Source organism: Syngnathoides biaculeatus, chromosome 12 (genome assembly GCF_019802595.1).
Source record: "Syngnathoides biaculeatus isolate LvHL_M chromosome 12, ASM1980259v1, whole genome shotgun sequence".
Lineage (NCBI taxonomy): Eukaryota > Metazoa > Chordata > Actinopteri > Syngnathiformes > Syngnathidae > Syngnathoides > Syngnathoides biaculeatus.
Window position 1 is genome coordinate 22,353,202 of NC_084651.1, and position 25,125 is coordinate 22,378,326.

Genomic DNA, 25,125 nt, shown 5'->3' on the forward strand with positions numbered 1-25,125 from the left:
TGACGTTAAATTATTTTATTTCTGTTGTGTTGGGATTTTTTCAAATATTTTTTCATGAAATTTTAGCTACATTTGTATGATAGACAAATAAAATACATTTCCTCTGGATTAGTACTTTAAACTTATCACTCAGACAACACTGTGTTTGGAATTTAACTTTAATGCCTCACACCAACAAAGCCTCAGTTACAAAGCTCAGCTTGGGCTTTTCTGTTGAGTTTTGTCATAGATGTCAGTACATACTGTCCATGTGTATGATTGAGCGGCTGTCTCTCTCTGTCAGCCCTGAAATTGTGGCCCGCCTATTCGCCACATGAGCTGCAATAGTCTTCATGTCCCAGCAATTCTGCTCAGGATAACCGATAGAGATAATGGATGGATAGTAATCAATCAAAGTAGTCACCAATGGATTTTCTGGATATTGAGTAGTCTGTGTCATTGCGACTTTTCTATCGGAAAAGCTGTCAATGATAAAAAGTAAGCTGTCATTTCCTGCCCGTTTGTGAACACCCACCAGGTTTCCCAACAGCCAACCCAAAGGATTAGCATTGACACACATGCTGTCATTGTAATCTTCATTTTAAGGTTTTGAGTATCTTATTCCTCAGTTGTCCTCATTTGCACATAAAGAACCAATGTAATGTAACATTTTTTCCACTTGTCTTTCCCTTCATCATTTCATTTGTTCTTTTCGCCACAGCTTTTAGAGTACGACAAAGAGCTGTCAGTGTTCAAGGATCGACTGCATGAATTGGAAATATCATTCCCACCCAGGTATGGATCTATATACACACGCACGCACGCACACACACAAAGGACATTCATATAGTATATACTTATATATTATATATTCATATATACACTTTTGCTTTTGCTCTTAAATTCAGTTTCGGAACTTTCATACTTGGAACTCCAAGAGAATATGTGATAAAGCTGTTTTTATCTAATTCTATTCATACTAAGTCAAACATTTCTCCCTCAAAAATCTTGATTCCTATAATAAAGTTAACCTGTCAGAAAACTCAAAGTGTGCTCGTAGAAGTGTTATTTGTATTTATTATTTTAACATGGCAGTTTTTTTTCCATTATTGTCAAGATATGGAAAAACATACAACCAATTTTTGGTCAAAGCTTGGAGCATGTCCCATGGAAGAAGCAATTATATTCCAGTGTAGATCTCTCTTGTGTAAAATTTCTTTTGGTCTGATGGTTACCAAACACCACTACAAAAGCAAGTGGCTGCCACGTGCCACTGGAATGAGCAAGTGGTGGCCTGCATGGCCCAGGGGCTTGCCCCAGTTGGCGGGGATCATTCACAGGAGCCTGCCAGGGCAGAAGTGACTTGGCTTTGGACTTTTAGAACACGTCTTTAATGTCATGGTAACGGGTGGGGACTTGAGCGGTCAAGATCCCTGGATGAGGTCTGCAGAATTTCCTTAGGGACATATCCCTTAACAGTTAGATGGTGGCTTGAAACAGGTCTGGGCGCAGTCGCCGCCCCAGACCTGCCCAGAGGACCATTCAATATGCGAATTACTGTGTGTAATTTCAACCAAGGGTTCCCTAAAATATAAATAAATATAGTAAATAAATAAATATAATTCATGGCGTCAAGAATGTGAAAACTAATAAATTCTGTGTTTGAATCAGGAAATGTCAGTGTGAGCGTTTGGGTGCGATGAGTAATGTTGACCAGAAGACTGTCATCTGCAGCATAGACGTTGCAATAACGTTTGACAGCAAAGGTTCTAAGGCACATATGTTTGACAAGGAGAGTGTTTAGTAAGTTTGCGTCACAATCAGCCAATGAATACTTTCGTTTGAATTGCTTGATCGGGAGACCATAGTGTAACTTGAAGAAGAGCATGGTTATGACCCTTCTCAGTAAGATTCAGACTCACCTTCCCGTGCCATTGTTAGGGTCACCAGCAGCTTTGACATGACAGTTGCTCATGGAATGACCAAACTGCCCGCAGTAGAAACACTGTCCTTCCCTCCACTGGTGTTGACGTTCCTCAGGGGAGAGACAGAACCTGCCCAGTTGCATGGATTAATCCATGGTGGTCATTGGATTGAGCCTGGCAATAGGTGTTTTGCCTTGGTTCAACTGGTCACAGAGGCTTATTCTCCCAACGCATGGTGACACATCCTTCTGCCAATCCCTGTCCAGCTCACGATCTATAAGTCTTTTGTCTATCTTGATGGCGAGAACATTGAGCATGTCCAAGTCGGTTGGAAGGTCTAATGGGACCAAATGATCTTTGATAGCCATTAAACAATCCATCAAGTAGTGCCCTGTTGTTCCACCGACTCTCAGCCCCTAGGATGCGAAATTCAATCACGTAATCGGACACCCTGCTAAATTAATCTTAATGCAACGTGTAGACATGCTGAGCCTTAGTGTGTGTATGCATATGTGTGTGTGTGTGTGTGTGTGTTGTGTGTGTGTGTGTGTGTGTACATTGGAACCACGGAATTCAAACGTCTCAGTAGTTGTACAAATTGGTTTTTGACCAAAAAATCTCTGTAAAAAAAAAAAAAAAAAAAAAGTACCTCGGTTTTTGGCTCAATTGTCAGTTTCCGAAAATCCATCAAGCAAAATCCATATTGATAGCTCACTCAAGCGGAGCGATGATGAGATTGTTTTTCAAGTATTCCAGCAGTGCTACCAGCAGCAAAAGAAAAGGAAAGTTGAAGAACCACAGTGGCTCTAAGTACAGAAATGCATGTTTGTTACTGCTCTTGCTACCTAGCATTGTATGGCTAAGTCAACTATTTGGACTATCCTAAAGAATAAGAATGGAAGAAATGGAGAAGCTACTGGAGAATTACGCAGTCAAATCATGGAGGGGTGTATTCAACACTTCCTCCTTCCCTCTCAAGTCTCTCTGATGCCATTACACTATGACCAAAAAGGTAAATGATACACATTTAAGTTGGCACGTTTTGTTGTGTAAATCCAGGATATCCATGTTTCATAATTTAATATTTGGAGGGTGGAGGTACATTGTAGTTGGAGGTTGGAAACAGATTAAATTCCATCCATCCATTTTCTTAGCTGCCTATCCTCACAAGGGTCATGGGAGTACTAGAGACTATCCCAGTTGTAAACTGGCAGGAGGCAGGGGACACCCTGAACTGGTTGCGAGCCAATCGGCAGGCACATAGAGACCAACAGCCGTACTCACAATCATACTTAGGGGCAATTTAGTGTGTCCAATTAATGCATGTTTTGGGGATGTGGGAGGAAACTGGAGTGCGCGGCGATAACTCACCTAGGCACGGGGAGAACATGCAAACTCCACACAGGGAGGGTCGGGATCGTACCCTGCTCCTCAGAACTGTGAGGCCAACGCTTTACAGCTGCTCCACTGTGCCAGCCCGGATTAAACTCATTGACATTATTTCCTATAGGAAAATATGTTACGGAAGTTGAACAACTCTGTCTTTGAAAACTCCACATGAACGAATTATGTTCAATTTCTGAGGTTCCACTGTATATAGATTATGGCCCCAAACTGCTCCGGTCTACGTGCATGTTTTTTTTGTTTGTAAATTATTTTTATTCAATTAATATTCTGCCTCAGCGGGATTTGGAGCACGCAATCTCCTCTCTTCTTTCCTCATCTCTTCTTTCCTCAAACAAATGCATACAAATTAGCCTTTTCAGAGGAGAGGGAGGGCAAACACGCTGTCGTCGTGGAAATATGTTTCGGGAGCAGCGCATTAATGGTCCTTGACCTTTGCTGTTGATTGTGAGTTAATCAGTGCAGATAATGAAACACTGTAATCAAACAATAATTACTTGATAAACTGCTCGGGCGGCAGGCAAAGGGCTACAGGGATTTTAGTGTGTGTGCGTGTTTGTGCGTGTGTGTGTGAGTGAGGGATAGGGAGAGATTGAAGTTGTGTGATTATCAAAGCGGCTGTGTTGTGTGAAGTGGTGTCGGATTTTACATTGTGTGTGTGTGTGTGTGTGTGTGTGTGTGTGTGTGTCCGTGTGTGTGAGCGAGAGAGAGAGAGACAGAGTAGAGGTGTGTGTCAAGGTTCTGCTGGTCCCTGTTTTTAAATGACTGTGTCTTAATCAAGGGCTCCATTTACATCACTTTGCATAAGTGACATGTGGATTTATCGTCCTTTTATACAGGATGACATTTGCACCTATCCCTATAATACTTAATCATCTTTCCACAGGGAGGAATGACTGTACTGTATGTGAATACAGATGATTTTCTCATACTTGAGGTGATGATGAATCAAATAGATGAAACCCAGGACCATCACATGAAATTTGACTTGATCTACACTGTGTGGGTGTGCGTGTGTCCGTGTGTGCGTGTGTGCGTGTGTGCGTGTGTGTGTGTGTGTGTGTTGTGTGTGTGTGTGTGTGTGTGCGTGTGTGACAAACCACATCATTGTCAACCCAGTAATGGGTCGCAGTGGCCTAGTTAAACTTAAACAGTCCCCTCCTCCCATTTCTATTGCACACACACACACTCATCATCACACATTCTGGAACCCTCCTCCTGTCAGGTCTGCCTTGTGCTTCTTGAGCAATCAAGCCTCAATGATTGTTCTCCATCACATAGTCTGCTCTAGACCAGCCCCTCACCATCTGTGAAGTAATTACTCTTTTTAGTGGACAACCTCAACGGAGGGACACACATGCACGCGCACACATACACGAGCACTTCACTTTTGTTCAAATCTATGAATCAATTCTATTCACAAACATTTCACTGCAAGTGAATTCTGTCTGTGTTGTGGTGCACTTAAGTCACTGGGTGAGGCAGAAATATTGCACAAACAATGCCTTCCACTTACTATTGTGGTTAAAAATTATCTCCATCTTTTACTAAATGAAACATCTATAGCATATATTTTTTGGATGGGCATTCCAATGCCTTATGGGTACTTTCTGCTAACCTTGGAAGGCATTATAAGGAATTTATGAGAATGCAGGTATGGTTTTTTGCTGGAGTAATGAGAGGATTTTGCCACAACAATACTATTAGCAGAATCAGACAACAATTTGAGGGGTGAAGGGGGGCGACAACTTCATATTTTGCTTTGAGAAGTTACAAGATGTAGCACATGCACCTACTACTGTATGTCATTAGTTTTCTTGATTGGGTTTGATGGATATAAACTTTGTTTAGATCCCTGTCTTTTTCCAGGGTATATCACCTTCTATATCCGCAGCAATCTTGTTGGATGTGCGTCCCACGTCCCGGACGGTCAAAAAATGATCAGGGATACATAAATCATGGTGAATATTCCCCGCTGACTCACATTAGTTACCTACTTCCATACCCTTTCCAAAAAAAAAAAAAATCATCAAAGCAAATGAATCACATGAAATAGTATACAGTGGTGCCTTGGTTCTTGAGCACAATCCGTTCCAGAAGGCTGGTTGAAAACAAAATTGTTCAAAAACCGAAGCACATTTTCCCATTACAATGAATGGAAAATTAAATAATGTGTTCCAGGCCTAAAAAATAGTTTTTTCAAGCGATTTTTTTTTTAGCTTTTCCTGATAATAAACTGCATAGTAGAAATGCATGTATAGATTAAATACTTTACATAATTAAATCATTTAAGAAATATATTTATTTTTTGCTTAAAATGTATGTGTTAGCCTAGTAGAGTATGCTAGGCTGGGAGTGCATTGCCCTATCTATAGTGACTCAGCCCCCATTTATTCACAAAAGTGCAGAATTGCTTTAAACAGTCAATAATGGGGTGGGGGCAGACAAATTGTTTTTCACTTGCACAGAAAGTATGTAATGTAAAAACAATTTTAACTTGCAACTAGAAGTAGGGTTAATGGAACAAAAGAAAAAAGCAGTGCAAAACAAGTTTCAGATGCCTCCGGTGGGGGTGACTCGCTCCTTTTTCACAAAGAACGAATCTAATGTCGTTTGTTTCTGCCGTCTTTTAAGCACTTTTCCGAAGTGGCTCATAACAAGATCTTTAATACTTTGCAGTGCTTTTCAGCATTCAGCTTTATTTGGGTGATAAAGTTGTACAAAATTACGGATGTCATTCCATTTAGCGCAGATAGCTTTAATATCAGCACTTCAGACATCCTTTCTGCCTTCAGCTTTATTAGAAGACATCTCCTCCCTTCCTCGTCAACACTATCCCCAGCTAAGAGCTGCTTGTTCACGAAAATAAGAAGCAACTTTTCAACTTCTTCCAAGATCTGTGGCCTCTGCTTGGTCAACACAGTTGCTCCTTTAGCAACATCACTTGCTTTGAGGGCATCCTTGTGTTTCAGAATGGTGCTGATCGTCAATTTTGCCATGCCATACTTCTTCGATAGCTCAGAAACACGCACACCCGATTCATGCTCGGCTATCAAATCCTTGAAGTCGGCAGTTTTACGCACCACTTTCCTTTTTTCAGCACCAGCAGTTCCACTTGCCTTCTTTGGAGCCATGATCAGGGGTTAATGTTGCTCAATTTGAAGAAAAAAAGTCACTACAGTACTGGGAAACGTCCGCGAGCAGAGGAGTGTGTGAGTCAACTGGTTGCGCCACGCCGCATGCGTTACATCTTTTCAGGGGTTTTTTCGGGGTGCGTTCGAAAGCACAATAACAAATTGGGGTGGGTCGCCTGGTTGGGGTGTTCGAATATCGACTTTCGTTCGAAAACCAAAGAAAAAAAATCTTGAAATATTCGTTCGAAAACCGATTTGTACGAGAACCAAGATGTTCAAAAACCGAGCTACCACTGTATTTCCGTAATTCCACTTAAAAAGTTATATTTTCAGAGATTTTAGATTCAGGGCCCACAATTTAAAAAATTTCAGTTAGTTTACTTTTACATAGTTTCGATTTCCAGCTCATAAAACTCACAAAATCCGGAATTCATACAATTAGAATACTGTGACGAAATGTTTTAAACTGAGTGTCACACTCTAATAATAAAAAGCCCCTGCACAGGTTTCCCCAGGTGTCTTTACAGTGTTCCAGTTTGCTTAAATTTTCAGTTCATTGTGAGGGAGACCGCAGAATTCACAACAGGCCAGAAGACCATCATTAATACTCTCCATAGGAGGGGTAAACAAAGGTTCATAGCTCGGGAGGCTGGCTGTTGACAGAGTGCTGTGTTTAAGAATATCAACAGAATGACAAAATGTGGCAGGAGAGCATGCACCGGCACATGGGATGACTGTGGGCTTCATCAAATTATCAAACAGAGAAGATTCAAGAATCAATCAGACAGCCACAAAGACTGGAATGACGGAGGAGTCACAGCTTAAAAAAAAAAAACACCACATGCAGACACATCAGGGAGATGGGCTAAAACTGTCTGGTTCCTTGGGTCAAGCCACTTCAGACACTGACCCAACATGGGAGTATCTCAACTGGGCCAAGGAAAAGAAGGACTGGACTGTTGGCTAGTGGTCCAGGGTCCTTTTTTCCAATGAAAGTCAAGTGTTCCTTTCATTCAGGAATTAAGGTCCAAGGGTATGGAGCAAGATAAGTGAAGAACAGAATCCATCCTGCTGAAATATACACAGTTATTGAAAGTGGAGTGCAATGCAAAACTCGCTTTCTTAAATCCAAGGTCACCACAACTTTCTACCAGAATGTTTTAGAGCATGTAATCATTGCTTCTGCTGAGGATCTGTATGAAGGTGCAGATTTAATTTTCCAGCAGGACCTTCCCTGCCCATACCGCCAGAAGCACATCACAGTGCTTGACTGGGCAGTTAACTCGCCGTATATAAACCCAACTGAGAATCTATTGGGGTATTATCTAGAAGAAAATGAGGGGCAGCAGACTCCAAACCAAAGAACGGACAGCAAGCATCAAGGATATCTTGGCTTCCATACAGTAACTTCCCGGCAACAGCAAAGGCCGATTGCCTTTATGGCACAGCACATCAAGACACTGATTCAAGCAAATGGAAGGAAATTAACGTATTTTTTTAAAGTACAATATTTTGATTTTAACTGTCCCGAATTATATTTCATTTTTTACTAAAAATGAGAAATAAATGATTTCTTCACAGTAGTATATTTTTTTTATTCCAGTTTTATGGCCAAATTATGATCACATAAATAAAGACTTGAAATTATTTCCATTGTTGGCTCTGAATCTATAGTCTATAAAAGTTTAACTTTTTGAATGGAATTTTGGGAATAAAAAAACTTCTCCTTGATATTCCATTTTTTATTGGAAAAGGTCTGTATGTGTGCAAGGCTCGAATTAACCCATTTTATAGCACAGTTTGCGGGTCAGAATATGCATTTTGTGCATTAAAAACCAAAACTGCAACTCGGGTGTACCGTAGAGACGGTTGCAAAGATGTGCAGGCTGTGGCATATTTTTTTGTTTTTGTTTTTTTCCAGGTCCCTGTACAATTAAGATGTTGATTACGATTGTTGTGACATAATTTAAAACATAGCTCAGTAATTCGCGGCCCACTTTGGGACCCAGGAGCTGTCTCAGACAGACCCACACCATTTCCAAAAATAAATGTTATGATTCCAGACATACAAGGAACTTCTATTTTACACGGTGCAACATATTTCAGCCTTTACAGTAGTGATGAACTGTACTGACCAATCACATGCAAGTTCTGCCACCCTTTGAAATCAAATCTGCATCGCAGGCGGTAATTACTGAACTCACACACTGCGCACAGGTCAGACACACACAAGGTGGAGAGAAAGAGAGCGAGAGCATGTAAGTTGTTCAAGACCTGAAAGAAGATCAGAAAATGTCTTAAAGGAAGAGAAACTTTGGAACAAATGACACTTAAAAGGGAACAAGTAGAGTCTCAGTAGAAATGTCCCACTGGGAGCACTTACTAAAAGGGCATGTTGGACATAATTACATAATTATGACTAATAAGTATGTGAAATGCCGTTATGAACCAAAGCAAAGGTTTGTACAAAATTAACCTCAAATTTGTTCTGGTAAGATCGGTTTAATTAAAATGTGTAAAATAGTTTGGACTTCACTGTGTCAAGATGCTTGACAGAAAAGGGAAAACTCAAATGATTTCTTTTCCCTTAAATTCATCATTTGATTTTAACATGTATAACTATCACTTTTTACTTCCTTGCTTTTATTGCAAATAAGTCCCTACTTTTATTTCATTCATGAGATCACATTGCAGACTTGTGCTCATATTTTTGATAACTGGTGCAGAATTTGTAAGGTGTTTACAAATATCTATTGTGCGCTAATCTCGTTATATCAGTGGCATTAAAAAAACAAAAGTTTATCTTGGGTTTATGGGTAAATATATTCTAAAAATGTTACTATCATCACAGGCCTAAACACATACACTAAGAGCAATGGATAGCACAAAAATATTGCACAAACCATATAAAAAATAGAGTAACAATTGTAATAGAAATCTGCAATATAGCGGAACGGTGACGCAACCACTGTGACTTAGTGGCGGATTCCTGTCTCTCTAGTCTGTGATGTTAGGTTGGAGGGGACTCATTGTTTCTATAAAATGTACATACCGCAACTCACATTGTCTCAAGTGGAAAATGATCTGTATGTATAGATGTGAGTTTTTCCTGCGCATCCCTGGCGCATTAGTAGAATGATGCACATCTTTTTACTCTCAAAAATTGTTGTTTAAGGGACTTGCTGACAAGTATAAGCCCTTGAGACCGAGGTGAGGAATTCACACACGACTTGTCATAGCTGGACCTGGAGCCAGTTGGCCGTCCCACCAGTCCCAGGGCCGCACACACTGACTCTTGTAGTATTGGGCGAGAGTATGCTGTACAGGCCAAATTCTCCAATGTGCGTAAGAGGGCGAGACCAACAGCTACGCAGTTTTCTGGCTACACAGATTCGCTTGTCTTTCATTCACACACTTCGATGCCAGATATGTGCGCTGGGCGGTGCAACCCTAAAATGTGCTCGTTCTGTCAAATCTGGCCTTGCGTGTATTCTCACATCGATTTACAAGCTCATTTAATTTTACGTACTTCAGAGGCTGTGGGAAGTCAACACCCCAAGAAGGTGAAACATTATATTGCGTTTGAAGTTTGGATACAGTTACAATATATGCCACACATGTATACAGTATACAGACATATAGATAATATTTTTCGAGACTTCCAGACACGTCTCAATTGTATTTAAAGTACGAATTTCACGTTTTTTTTTTTGGGGTGGGGGGGGTTGGAACAACAGTCTCATGCATTATGCCAAAATTGGCATCGACTTATACACTAACTTGAAGGCTCAGCTCTCCGGCCAAATCAATTACACCCCAAGCCTTTACCACCACACCAATGCTTATAAAATTCAGTGTGGTCCTCAACCACTTTGGCCACCCAGAGATTGAACAAAAAAAAAAATATATATATATATATCTAAATGACTTGATCAAAGAGTGAGTTGACCATGAGAGAGTTTTAGCCATAATATAAGAGTTATCCACATCTTGTTACTCTTTTTTGCAGTATGCCAGAGGATCACCTACAACTGCATGAAGTAGAATATATATTTTTTTAAGTGCTCTCTTTGATAGTGTGACTGTAACCAGAGTGGTTCACATGTCAGCACAGTCCGACTACTGCCACTACTTTGGCTTCTGTGACATAAGGAATTGAAAAAATTTCACGGCGCGTTCTCTTTTCACAAATGCTAATGGCATTCACAGGTCTCAGGAAAAATCAGCTTTTCTTGATTTGAAGGCAGCCTCAGCTGTCAATGACTCAAACTTCTTTGTTGTGTTTGCATTCATTCGCAGCTAACATGCAATGGTGGCGTCAGAAGTCTGGATGGGAGAATATGTGTTTCATAGAAGTGCGCAAGTCCAGCCACTTCAAAAAGAATTTAGCCGTGAACAGGAGAATATTGCGCTAAATGAAAACATTCATTTGTATCTTCACATTTGTTCAGACAATTTTGTCTGCATCCAAAATAAGGTCATTACGTCATTATCATCACATGGACATTACAATATGAACAATGTTTGGTTTTATTATCAATGATTGGTAGTGTTAATTTTCATACATGGAAGGATGTGTGCATGCGTGTATTGTACATGCTTATATTATACAGTGTATATCCCTTCAAACATCCCACAGCACCACTTATATCTAAACTTATTCATGCATTTTGATTGATTTAATGGAAAGCTTTTAGTATTCCTGTGATCCAATTTATTCACCCCTTTTTTTGCCACAGAATCAATGCAAAAATTAAATCGGGAGTCCAGCGACAGGGGGAAATGCAGTGGACAATGAGAGCCCAGTAAAAGAATATATTCTCCTTGTAACATGGTTACGGGAAATGGGCTTTGAGAAAGATTTTGAGTGACATCAACCAACAGCACAACTTCACCATGTGGCAAATGATGTGCTTTCAGGGAATGAAAATCAAAGTTAAAGCAAAATGAAGGAAAACATGGGAAAAGACAGATGACAGTTTCCTCTAAGAAGGAAAGAAGCCATGGGAAATGTCTTTCCAATACACAATAGGAGGAATGCAGAATAAATGTACTCAAAGTAACTCCGGTAATATAAAACTGAATGAGCTGTTATTGCAGACCAGAAGTGGAAGAGTGGAAAAATCACAAAATTGTTTTTGGGGAAAAAAAACAACTGACTGGCAGGTGCTAAGCACTGAAAAAGGAATGGCGTGCAAAACTTATGTCACAGTGCATCGAGCTTGTCAGTTGGCCTTAAAGCAGTCATCAATATGGACGTGAATGCACATCTCCCATTTCCTTCATTACAAATACTTCGTCTGGGAAATAGAAGAACCAAACTGTTTTCTGCCAGGGAAATAACTTTTTTTTAAAAGTGATGGCCTGAAATAGTCTTTTACAGCATAAATGTTTCATTGGGATGTATCTCGAGAAATATTCTCTCTCCTGTCAAGGTTGCACAAATAATAAATACAGCAGAACATCAAAGAAAGACAAAGCATCCTGGGATGTTTGGATTTCTCACATGACAAATGGTCAAACTGTCCTCAACATAAAACTGTATGGGCAAAGTTTTAAGTAAAATATTAGCCCCTTTTCCACCACAGGAACCTTTTTAAGATCCACCGCCGTGCAAATCAAAAGGAAAGCAAGAAAATAATGCAAACTGTGCTATGTGATATAGTTGAAAGTAGCATACAGTATTCCATAAAAGGTATGTGAGTTGGTGTTCTCTAAACCTGGGAGGGAAGAAACAAGACATTGGAAAAAACGTTTGATGAACATTTTTTTTAATGTAGATAAATTTTTCATTAAAAAAAAATATATAAAAGTATGTGTGTGTATGTAAATGGGCATTGCAGAAGAGAATCAATTTTCAATGTCCCTTACCATGATTAAATGAAGACTCAGTGATGGGTTTTAAAGATATCAAAATATTTTCAATTTTGATTAAGATAAAAAGCAATACATAAACTTAAAAGGTTGAGTTGCCTGCAGTGACTTTTTAGACCCAGCAAGTGGCAGTAATGAGCAACATAGAAACTACCTCTTGTACTGTGTTTACCATCATCGGTCTCATTAGGATGAGCTACCCTGAACTATGAGATGTAGTGGAAATGTAAACCACATGGGCCACAGGAAATGTTTTATACCAAGAACTCAAAGTGCCTGAGCTTGTTGGTGAAAAGGGGCTAATGACATTAACAAATAATCTTGTAAAACAATTAAACATGTTCACACTTCCCCTTCATCCTAACCTTGACCTTGAGAAGGCATCCCCCAAAGAAGGAAAAGTCCAATAGAATGTAAATTTGCTTAGGTTTTGTGAAACATTACGAATGATACCAATTTGAACTTTGGTAGATGTTCCCCTGCATTCCATATTCTGTTGTCCTTGTTGCAAAGATAGCTTTGTGCAGAAGCATATTGGGTATGACTGGGAGTATTTCTCACAGATTTGTTTTGCTCTTTGCCACACAAGTTGAACACAGGTAGCGGTCTGAACAGAACGGTCTACTGAAACAGGTGTTCTTAATGGCCGCACACTGTCTGGAATTGGCAAACTAGCTTTCATGAATCGCTAAGTGTAAGCTACTAGTTTTCCTGCAATTTAAAATTTTATGCCGCAGTCAAAACTTCAAATGAATTTTTAACCCCCCAAAAATGTTTCATTAAGTGTAATCAAGGCTAAGCAAATGGTGGCCCCCAAGCTGTTCCAATACAATATATACAGTACTGTGTACATATATATTCTGTACACATCATTACCTTTCTCATTATTATCATTTTGTGGCACTTTAAAACCCTATACAGGTTGAGAGTTTTTCCTCTCAGTAGCTGTGCATTGGTTGTTGTGTGGCGAAGAGTCGCCAGCACGACTTTTCTCGTGCCGGGCCACTTTAATCACGTTCGGCTGCATCGCTCAATGTGCGTCGGGCTTAGGTGAGGATGAATGGCTGAGGTTACTACGCTGCAATGATCCTGTGCAAGAGACAATGTGCAGTGATTGCTCCAATTGCACGTTTTTGTAACATGCCCCCCCCACCACCACACACACACACACACACACACACACACACACACACACACTAGTTACTCCAGGAGCACTAAATGCGAGACAGACAGTGAGCGTAGAGACACTATTCCAGAAAAAGTACCCTTGTCCTTTTGGAAGGAAGATATGAATAATCACACAAATGGCTGCCTGCCAATACCTCAACTGCTCGTAGGGTCCATTTCCACTGCAGTGGATATTTCTTTGAAGTGGAAATTTGAACAAGCCTGGTTTTAACTGAAAAATTAGAAACGTGGTCTTACAGTGCAATCTTTTTGTTGTACAAGTGCTGAGAACAGTTGTCTGTGAAAACAAAGGACATGCAAATGTATTTATTACTTTTCAGTGTGCGCTTGCACAAATCCATCACAACCAAAACATTAATGGCAGAATTCATCTGTGCTAATCGGGCTTTTTTTTTTTTTTTTTTTTTTTTTTTTTGCAAAATGACTGCCAACTACAGGTCTGGCATGCATACATTATCACAGGGTTTTCAGCTATTTTTGCCAGTCCTTGTCAACAGGAAGGTTTTTTCTGAACATTGTTGTCAATATTTGAAACCTTTCAAAGAATACAAGGATGTTGTCTCGTAAATACAACACAGGAACATTTTTTTAGGCCAAAGCTATTGCGAACAAAGCTGTCTCCTTGGCTTTTGAATACTTCCTGAGTGACATCATCCACCCTGAGTGTATTTGCTTGTGGGTATGTTTGTCCTATTGTGCCACTGTTTTTGTTACTTGCAGCATAAATGAGGCTTCGGATTCTCTGCCTACAAGTCATAGTGTCAGGATTCAGCGGTACTCGCTCCATTTATAGAGACTAACTAAAGACAATGTTTAGTTAAAGCAGTGCTGGGGTGTATGGCTCATGAAGAAAAACAGCTCATCTAGTGAACACCAACATTGTTTACAATCATCTGCACATCCATCATTCTAACTACTACAGAGCCTGTGAAATTGGTGAGGGGTCATTGTCTCAATAATAGCTGAATAATGGCCACTGTCATGTGTCATTGCCCAGGATGATGCCACTGAAGGGACGGCTTTGTTGAAAACAATCTTTGTCAGGGAGGATTGAGTTAAGGCCATCTGTGACTTCTTTCCATCATGTGGAGAAATTAAATGCTACACATGTCATAGCTGAACCTTAGCAAGCTGTGAGCAATGAGCTACTAATGGCATTTTACTCTGTTTGTACTGCACTGTGCCAATGTTGTGCCTGCGAGCCTCCCAGCTCGACAAACTGAAGCAAACACCCCCGTTTTATTGATAGCATTTGGCTGATCTTTTGTACGCCTGCGAGCATGTGTATGTTATGTTGTGCTTTTCCAGGCCTCCCCTGACAACGCAGACAAACATTGCAACAGAGGCTGCGAGTCCTTTCTGACGTTTTAGCCAATAGAGGCCCTTTGAATATTGACATCCCCTGCATGATGCCCTTCTATGCCCTTGAACTCTCTTATGATTATGATTCTTACAGATAGTCATACCTATTTTGCAAGTTACATAAATACCTTAACCCATTTCTGTGCCATTTTGTACAAACCCAATTCCAATTAAGTTGGGATATTGTGCTCAATATACACTAAATAAAAGCAGAATCCAATGATTTGCAAGTCATGTTCACCCCATATTTAATCACACTACAAAGATAAGATATTTAATGCTAAAAACAAAGTTTATCAGAACTTTGTTTTTAGCAAACAATCATTAACTTGGAATTTTATGGCTGCAACATGTTTAAAAAAAATGCGACAGGTGGCATAAAGAAGTTCTATTTGAAACATCTCACCAGTGAACAGGCTATTTGGGAACTGGTAGGTGCCATGATTGGGTACAAAAGAAGCTTCTTTGAATTTCTCAGTCATTCAGAGGCAAAGATGGGCTGATGTTCACCTCTTTGTGAACAAGTGCACGAGAAAGTCAATTTAAGGACAGTGTTACTCAATGTACAACTGCAAGGAATTTAGATTTCATCATGTATGGTCCAATAATATCAAAATGTTCAGAGAATCTGGAGAAATCACTGCAAGTAAGCCGCAAGGCCGAAAACCAACATTAAGTGACTGTGACCTTCGATCACTCTGACGACACTACATCAGAAACCGATAATATGTAAAGGATAGCACCACATGGGCTCAGGAAGATTTCAGAAAACCAGTGTCAGTAAATACAGTTGGGCGTTACATCTGTAAATGCAACTTAAAACTCTACTATGCAAAGTGAAAGCCATTTATCAACAGCCAGAAACGCCACCTGCTCCTCTGGGCCTGAGCTCATCTAAGCTGGACTGATGCAAAGTGGAAAAGTTTTCTGTGGTCCGACGAGTCCACATTTCATTCAGAGTTTTTGGAAATTGGGTTAGACCAAAGAGAAAAAGAACCATCCGGTATGTTATGGCCGTAACGTTCAAAAGCCAGCATCTGTGATGTATAGGGCTATGTTAGTGCAATGGTAATTTACAGTACAGTACACTTATGTGAAGGCACCATTAATGCTGAATGACACATGCAATATATGAATATATGCTTCCATCAAAGCAAGATCTTTTTCATGGTCACCCCTGCTTGTTTCAGCAAGACAATGCCATCTGCATGTGTTACAACAGCGTGGCTTCCAGTAAAAGGGTACTTGACTGGCCTGCCTGCGGTCAAGACCTGTCTCCCATTGAAAATGTGTGGCAGATTTTGAAGCGTAAAATATGACCCCGGACTATTGAACAGCGGAAGCCCAACATCAAGCAAGAATTTGAAAGAATTTCATCTTCAAAGTTTCGACAGTTCTCGTCTGTTCCCAAATGTTTATTGAATGGTTCCTGACCAAAAAGTTTGAACATTAAATATCTTGTCTTTGTAGTGTGTTCAATTAATTATAGGTTGAACTTGATTTGCAAATTATTGTATTCTGTTGTTATTGATGTTTAACACAACATAACAACTTCATTGGAATTGAGTTTGTAAAAGGTAGAATTGTTTTATTTGGAGGTGAGAGTCTGAGACTAGGGAGTGAAGGCAAACAACATCCATGCTAGTGGTTACGATAAAACCAGCTCAGGTTTTTGTTTATCTTGCTGTTGATATGATCATGTTTAAAAAAAAAAAATGGCTAACACAGTCTGTGTGTCAACTGTTGTGTAAATCAAGTGTGTTCCTGCAGTAGCTTGTGACTAGATGTGAACGACAAGCCCTTAACCTCAATTGCAGTGTGACACACGCACACTACAATGTCAGCAGGGGCTCACTTTGCCTCGTTTTACTGCGTGAAAACAAACAGGCTGTAGTAAATGTGAGTAATCTGTCTGCAGTCAAATCAAACATTAAGTCCCAAACCAAGCGTGAATGAGTGAGCTCTTGATGGGCTCAACACACTCTCGATATGGGACCATAAACTCATGCATCATCTGAGATGATAGGTAAATGGCAGAAAAATGGCCAAACAAACCAATCAGAAAATCGAAACGTCTACTTAATAAAATGTTTTGCAAATGAGTTTATTATTCTCAGTCAGACCTTATGGGTATTACAAATGACTACAAAATAATTACCTTGCCTCATTTCAGATGAGGTAGGCTTTAACCGACCTCCCATTACCCAGCATATAACTGTGAATGAATATCACATTCACCTTTTTTGTAATTAAACTTAAACAATTAGCAGCATCTGTTTAATTCACGATTGAGAAGGAATATAAATGACTGTTCATTGTAGTAGTAGCATACTAAGACAATGGTCAATCTGTGCTCAATTTAATCTGTGCACTTCTTTGCAGAGAACCCAGTGAGCTATCTTAAATTTGGGTATTAATAGGTAAATTCGATTTAAAATGACCCATTTTCTAAATGGTCAAACATTGAGAAACTCATAGAAATGTATAGATTCTGGTCTTTATGACAGGTGGGGAAATAAACCATACTGAAAGGTTTGCCTCGTATTTTGACCAAACAAGCACCTCGGTTTTGATGGAGTGCTGTTGCATACCAGTTCAGACTATAATCAAACATATTGCTGAAAAACTACCTCTCTGACAGTGTCAATCAAAACATTGTTTGTCACGCAAAACTTTTTTATGGTCTTTTCTGGGATTGTCTTCAATGTGTAACTGTACTTAATTTAGATAAATTGTCATCAATCGTGGTAACCTGAATCATTAATGTTGCATCATCCTAAGAGACATCAGCGATTGTTAGTATGCTCAGTATGATTTCTGACTCCTGCTCTACTAACCATTAGTCTACACTTTCATTGAGACTGCAGTTAATAGAGCAGTGTGTGTCGGTTTTAGTGCCTGTGTGTGTGTGTATGAATTGTCACCTCTTCTATACAGTGCACAACTGTTTGACTTATCAGCAAGGACCATTAATTAGTGTAATTAATCTTTGTGTGGGCAATAGGGGTCTGATAGGACCAATGGCCTCCAGCCCACACGCCCTCTCAGACAGTTTACCCACATGATAAATTTGTGAAGTCATTAATCGGACACGTTGATCACTTTAGCCAGAGCACACCATTCAAATGTTTGCTGTTGCATTAAGGCTACTTATCTCCCTTGGAACCAATGGGGGGTGCGGTTCACAAAACAGGCACAAGCCTATACGTGCATACACAGGTGCACAGAAGTGGCCTTTGATTGCCGTCCTAGCTATTTTTAATCAGCTTTTACAACAGCCCTCTGTCATCAAAAATGACTAAGTTTTGTAGCTAATTGGTCATTTGCTATCTGACGGAAGTTTGTTTTGAATGAGCTCAGGAAGAAAACTCCATCTTCTCTCAATCTCTTACAACACCAAAGTGGCCTGCGGCTTGTTGGTCAATAAAGCCATAAAAAAGTCGGGGCCATGATAGGAGAATTGTTCTCTGTTAGGACCGGGATTCCTCCCTCAGGAGGAATTCAGGCCACCTTGAATTCAAGCAGCTCCACCAATCCTTTGAAGATTTTCCTCTTCCACCTTCCCATGGTCTCCTCCTGTCTGATCTGTCTTTATCCCCTCTCTTCTGCCTCCTGTATCCTGTATTCTGCATCCTATTCTTCATGCTCTCTTCATCCCTGGATCACATTTTTAGCCATTTGATGAGCATACCAAAAAACCCATGCGTTTCCCCCATGGTTTAAGTGCTATTAATGCTAATTGGAGGCAGGGAACCTCTCTGAGCATCACTCCGCCTGTCTATTTGTTCACCTGGTGGGTGGGGCCCTGTGCATGTGCACATGTTTGTGCCCCTGCTTTAACCCCATACATTCAGCGCTTTAAGCTATCGAAACCTGAACAAGATACGTGTGGATGCGATTGCAACGTCTCTGTCACCAAAATGCACTGGAGTGACGTACGTACAGCATCAGGTATGTTAAAGGGAATGCAAGCATAGCTGGGCCTGAGGCTTCGTAGCTCAGTGGTTAGAGCGCTGGTTTGGTAAACCAGGGGTTGTGGGTTCGTATCCTACTGGGGCCTCCACTCCCTGAGAATGGTTGCGTCAGGAAGGGCATCCGGCATAAAAATTGTGCCAAACATATATGTGTGTTCATCTGAGATGACACGCTGTGGCGACTCCGAAATGGGACAAGCAGAAAGAAACTTACAAGCATAGCTGGGCCTCTCATTCAGGGTTGGGCATCATTTAAATTTGAGCGATTCTGTTTCCGATTGCAGTTCCTTGGTTCAATCCCAGTTACAAACAATTCTCAATTCCGTTTCTTTTAGGGGGATAGTTGAAAAAAGTTTGCATATTTTAAATAAAGGCTGTCCAAATTATGAACATCCATTTTCATAAGCATAGACTATAATTAACATTTGACTGCAGGATCTTTATAACCAGTATTAATGTCAAACCTATGAACTAAAAGGCAACAGGTGGAACCAACGCAACTGACATAATAATGTTCAGTAACTGTTTCAGCTAAGAGTTAAACATTGCAAAGTTAAGTTAGAGTGAAGAAAATAAGTATTTGAACACTTTGCTGTATTGCAAGTTCTCCCACTTAGAAATCATGACGGGGTCTGAAATTTTCATCATAGGTGCATGTCCACTGTGAGAGGGATAATCTAAAGAGAAAACCCCAGAAATCACAATGTATGATTTTTTAAATGATTTATTTGTGTGATACAGCTGCAAATAAGTATTTGAACACCTCTCCATCAGCTAGAAATCTGACCCTCAAAGACTGTTAGTTCGCCTTCAAAAGTCCACCTCCACTCCATGTATTATCCTGAATCTGATGCACCTGTGTGAGGTCGTTAGATGCATAAAGTCGACCCCATATAATGAGAGACTCAAACTTGTAACATGGCCAAGGACCAAGCTGTCCAGAGACGCCAGAGACAAAATTGTACAACACCACACGGCTGGAAAGGATTACGGAGAAATTGCCAAGCAGCTTGGTGAAAAAAGGTCCACTCATGGAGCAATCATTAAAAAATGGAAGAAGCTAAACATGACTGTCAGTTTCAATCGGAGTGGAGCCCCATGTAAGATATCACCTCGTGGAGTCTCATTGATCCTTAGAAAGGTGAGGAATCAGCCCAGGACTACACGACAGGATTTGGTCAATGACCTGAAAAGAGCTGGGACCACCGTTTCCAAGGTGACTGTTGGTAATACACTAAAACATCATGGTTTGAAATCATGCATGGCACCGAAGGTTCCCCTGCTTAAACCAGCACATGTCAAGGCCCGTCTTAGTTTGCCAATGACCATTTGGATGATACAGAGGAGTCATGGGAAAAGGTTTTGTGGTCAGATGAGACCAAAATGGAACTTTTTGGTCATAACTCGATAAACCGTGTTTGGAAGAAGACAAACGATGAGTTCCATCCCAAGAACACCATCCCTACTGTGAAGCATGAGGGTGGTGGCATCATGCTTAAGGGGGTGTTTTTCTTCAGATGGGACAGGACGACTCCTCTCTATTAAGGAGAGGATGACCCCGGCCATGTATTGGGAGATTTTGGGGATCAACCTCTTTCCCTCAATCAGAGCATTGAAGATGGGTCGTGGCTGGATCTTTCAACATGACAATGACCCGAAGCACACAGCCAGGAAAACCAAGGAGTGGCTCCATAAGAAGCATATCAAGGTTCTGGCTTGGCCGAGCCAGTCTCCAGACCTAAACCCAATAGAAAATCTTTGGAGGGAGCTCAAACTGCGTGTTTCTCAGCGACAGCCCAGAAACCTGCCAGATCTAGAGATCTGTGTGGAGGAGTGGGCCAAAATCCCTCAGTGTATGCGAACCTGGTGAACAACTACAGGAAACGTTTGACCCCTGTAATTGCAAACAAAAGCTACTGTACCAAATATTAACATTGGTTTTTCTCAGGTGATTTTCTTTCTTCATTTCTTACTGATTGTATGGGGTGGACAGGTGTCTTAATGGAGCTAACGACCTCACACAGGTGCATCTGCTTCAGGATAATACATGGAGGAGAGGTGGACTTTTAAAGGTAGATTAACAGATCTTTGAGGGTCATAATTCTCGCTGATAGACGTGTTCAAATACTTATTTGCAGCTGTATCACACAAATAATTAAAAAATCATACATTGTGAGTTCTGCATTTTTATTTTTAGATTATCTCTCTCACAGTGGACATGCACCTACGATTAAAATTTCAGACCCCTCCATGATTTCTAAGTGGGAGAACTTGCAATATAGCAAGGTGCTCATATACCTATTTTCTTCACTGTATTTTAACAGTTTTATTTTTTTGGTTCACTTTTATAGTTGACTGAGAATTGATTTCACTATCATTGTTAAAATATCTATTTACCAATGCTACATAGCTGGCCCTGTATTCTGTTTAACCATGTCAAATGGTTTTTATTTTGAAAGATACGACCCGGAACTGGGCATTTTGGCACTAAAAGTAACTTCACACGACACCAGTGATTGTTTTTAATTTTTTTTTCAATGTATGGAACCAAATGCTATGAAAGGCTGATTCTTTTCACTATACACTGATGAGGCAATTTTATATATATATATATAATATATATATATATATATATATATATAATTTTTTTTCATACTATGATTTTTTTATTTCAGACTAGAAGTTATTTCTGACCAGATAAAAGTATTCTTACTTGAGTACAATACTCTACTCCCACCTCTGATCTCACTATTGTCAAACTCAAGACTCTGGGCCAGATCTGTACTGCCACATCAGTTTATGTGCCCCACAAAAGTAAATCATCGCTCTCAATCAGTCGTGATTTTTGCAAAATCTATTCCAAAATTGCAAATTTTCACATGTAATAAATAATAAGAATGCAACACCGCAAGCATTTATTTTGTTAGCAAACACCTTTTACAATTACTTAAATAGTTGAACAAACTGTTGTTCCTGACTTTTCATTTCAAAAGTAATTACTTGTTATCCATTAATTTCTGACGTACAGTCAGTCCCCTCTAAAAGTATTGTAACGGTAAGGTAAATTCCTTTGTTTTTGTTATATATTGAAGAGATTTTGATTATGGATCAAAAGATGAACACAAGATGAGAGTTTAGAATTCCAGCTTTGATTTCATGGTATTTCCATCTAGGTGTGTTAAACAATTCACAACAGAGCATCGTTTGTTTTAAGCCACTCATTTTTCAAGTGAGCAAGAAATATTGAAACAGACATGATTAACTTAAAGTTAATAACATTTCATATTTGAGGGCATAACTCTTCCTTGCGCCTTCATTATGTTGGCACTGTGTTTTGGGTTAATGTCCTGTTACAATGGAAGCTTCTCCCGATTAGTTTGGATGCATTTTTATTTAAATTCACAGACAAAATGGTTTGCCAAGCTCCACAGGGCAGGGAGGAAGGAATCACAATCCAAAGTTTGAAGACTTTGAAAGAAGAAATGTAGAGCCCATAGCACAAGATACAAACCACTCATCGGCAAAAGAATCGGAAGGCCATATTGCAGTTTGAGTAGAAGATTAACCACAAAAGAATGGAACACAGTTTTCTGGACTGATGAGACCAAGCTCGACCTCTACCAAAGTGATGCAAAGGCCAACGTGTGGAGAAAGAAAGGATCTGCTTATGATCCAAAACACACGAGCTACCGTGTGAAGCTTGGTGGCAATAATGTCATGGCTTGGGCTTGCATGGCTGCTTCTGGAACAGGCTCACTCGTCTTTGTTGTTGACGTACTGTAAGAGCAGCAGAATGGATTCTGAAGTCTACAAAACTATTTTGCCTGGCGGTATAGGGAGGAAAAATGCATCCACAGTAAATCCATCAGCATCGGGAAAATTGTATGATGTGCCTCGTACCTTCGATTCTGTGCCGAATGAAAAGTCAGAGCTTATACTAAAGTAGGTTTGTAAATAGCTGTTTATTCCACTGCTGGATATTGGTTTTGTGAGGTTTTTTTTTTTTTTTCAATCAATCAATACATTACATCTTTAAGGAATTGAAAAGTTGGCTTTTTTTGTGTGTGTATTAAAAGAAAACTATGCTTGCAATGTCGCTTTTTGCTCTGCTACATTTAGCACAAGCGCGACTGAAGGAGCAAATTGGATTGGTATTACAGTATGTAAGGCTTCCCTTCCACCCTGATGAGCACCGGCAAACAAATTGGATTGGCGGTGTGTAAATCTCCAGCCATTTGATGAGCCGAACGGCCAAATTGAATTCTCAACAATGTAAATCTTTATCAGCCCGCTCGGCGCTCCGCCCGCCGCCGCTTAAATCAAGTGATCATTCCCTGCTGTTCCAAGACACGTGCAATCTCTGTTGGCCATTTGCCGCTGCACCTAATCTGTTTTTGATGACTGTGTAGGGATGTAGTCATACATATCGGCAAGTGAGTCTTCCCCGACCGGCTCCCCTAAATTGCTCTCATTCTCGCTGTTATTGTGCTCCTCCCTCTCTATCTCTCTCACCACTCTCACAACCTGTGCAGTTGGCAGAGAAATATTAGTTTGATTAAGCCATTTGTGTGTGTTGATTCAAGAGATTAGTCAGATGACTAGTCATGCTAATGGACCTCCTGTTGTTTTCTCAAGAATACTTTGATCAGTTTGTGCTATAAAGCAGAGGTGATGGGGTTTTTTTCCAACCTTGTTCAGCACTTTGACTCATACCTCATAACTATGTCATCAATAAAGATGGCTTGACATTTAGTCACACTAATACTGATATGGATGGTTCTAGCGATTTATTTATTTTATATTGCCCCACTAGTGTTTGCTATGTTTTTTTTCCTCTGTCTCTTTGTGAGAATACAATCGAAATGCATGCATTTGTTGCCAAGGATGTCTCTAAACAGTGTATATTTGCATCCCGTTTGCTTTCATTCCATCCTTTTTTTCTACCTTGTTAATGCAGCATTGCTCCAGGGTAACGTTGTCGTGTACTCAAGGCTGATAAATTCCATGGCCTGCCTGCATTTGAAGTCAATGCTCCAGAATTGGATGAACTAGCATGATTTTTTTTCTGAATTCATTTGTTTGTTTGGAAAATGAGTCAATTATAATGAATACATAGACCTACGTATTTCTTGTGATGGCGGACCAACAAGCACGTACAGTTTATTAGGTCCTGTAACTATCAGTAAGATGGTCACACATTTTAAATACGTACAAAGTACTCCAAATAAACCCCTCTACTTAATTTGTTTTAAAGGTGAAAAGCAGCATTCACTGAAGTGTAGTTTCATTGAAAGAATGATATTGAAATACAATTTAACTTGAAAGCATCTCATCCATTTTTCTACATCAAAAGAACCATGTACTTTTGAGATACTGTACCACCTTGGTTCGTTTCCCCCTGCCCCCAGTGACTGGGTGCCAAATCATTTAAATGTACTGATCGGGAAGGGATGGACCCCTACAGTATTACTGCATATTGTTTATGTTAAATGTTGTAATATAACTATTCTAAGGGTAAACACTTTTTTAACCATAGAAAGACCATCATAAATTACAATGGAAGCAATCCTAAACCTGATAATGAGCTGAAATTTCTTTAAAGGACTCATCCAGAAGAAATGAATTTGATTTGTCTATCATGCAAATATAGTCAAAATTTCATGAACAAATGTTTTAAAAAAATTCTCAACACAACAGAAATGAAATAAATTACCATCAAAGCCAGTCTCCAGATTGTGTTCGCAATGTCATTTAGATTTGGCAAGTTCCGGTACTCTCCGCAAGGTGATGTTATACCAAGACAACATTTAGCCAGAGTGAAAAAGATACCAACGATAATGTGGAAGTGTGTTGCATATGGCTGTTCTGCGTCAAACGTTTACGGAGTCAGCTTACATGAATGGCCGAAATATGAACAGTTAGGTAGGTTATGGACCAGGTTTGTGAAGACAAAGCAGGCCCATTGGACTTACAAATCAAAGTGGACAGTAATATGTTCCAAGTATTTCACAGATGACTGCTTTGAAAACCCGGTGCAGCATTCACTTGGCTTCGGTAGCAAGTACAGTAAGTACATACGTGTTCAATTGTTTAATATTGACAAGTATCTACCTCGTTTTAAATATAAGTACAATACCGATACCTAATATATGTGTGTGTGCGTGTGTGTGCGCGCGTGTGGGTGCGTGTGTGTGTGTGTGTGTGCATGTGTGTCAGCTAATATCCATATCCATGTGATGTTTAGGAGGTGACGGAATTTGGACACTGTATAAAGTTAGTGTACTG

General features: G+C 39.9%; 1 protein-coding gene across 4 annotated transcripts in view; it reads left to right on the forward strand.

Moving 5' to 3' along the window:
* Positions 1-25,125, forward strand: part of LOC133509797 (inositol polyphosphate-5-phosphatase A-like) — a 218,480-nt gene that overhangs the window by 182,904 nt on the left and 10,451 nt on the right. For all 4 annotated transcript variants that reach the window (XR_009797447.1, XM_061837168.1, XM_061837170.1 and 1 more), the window contains one exon: positions 701-774. Coding sequence is in view for 3 of the 4 variants with exons in the window: in XM_061837168.1 (XP_061693152.1) it covers positions 701-774 (74 nt within the window). In the remaining variant the exon portion in view is untranslated. The remainder of the gene's footprint in view (positions 1-700; positions 775-25,125) is intronic.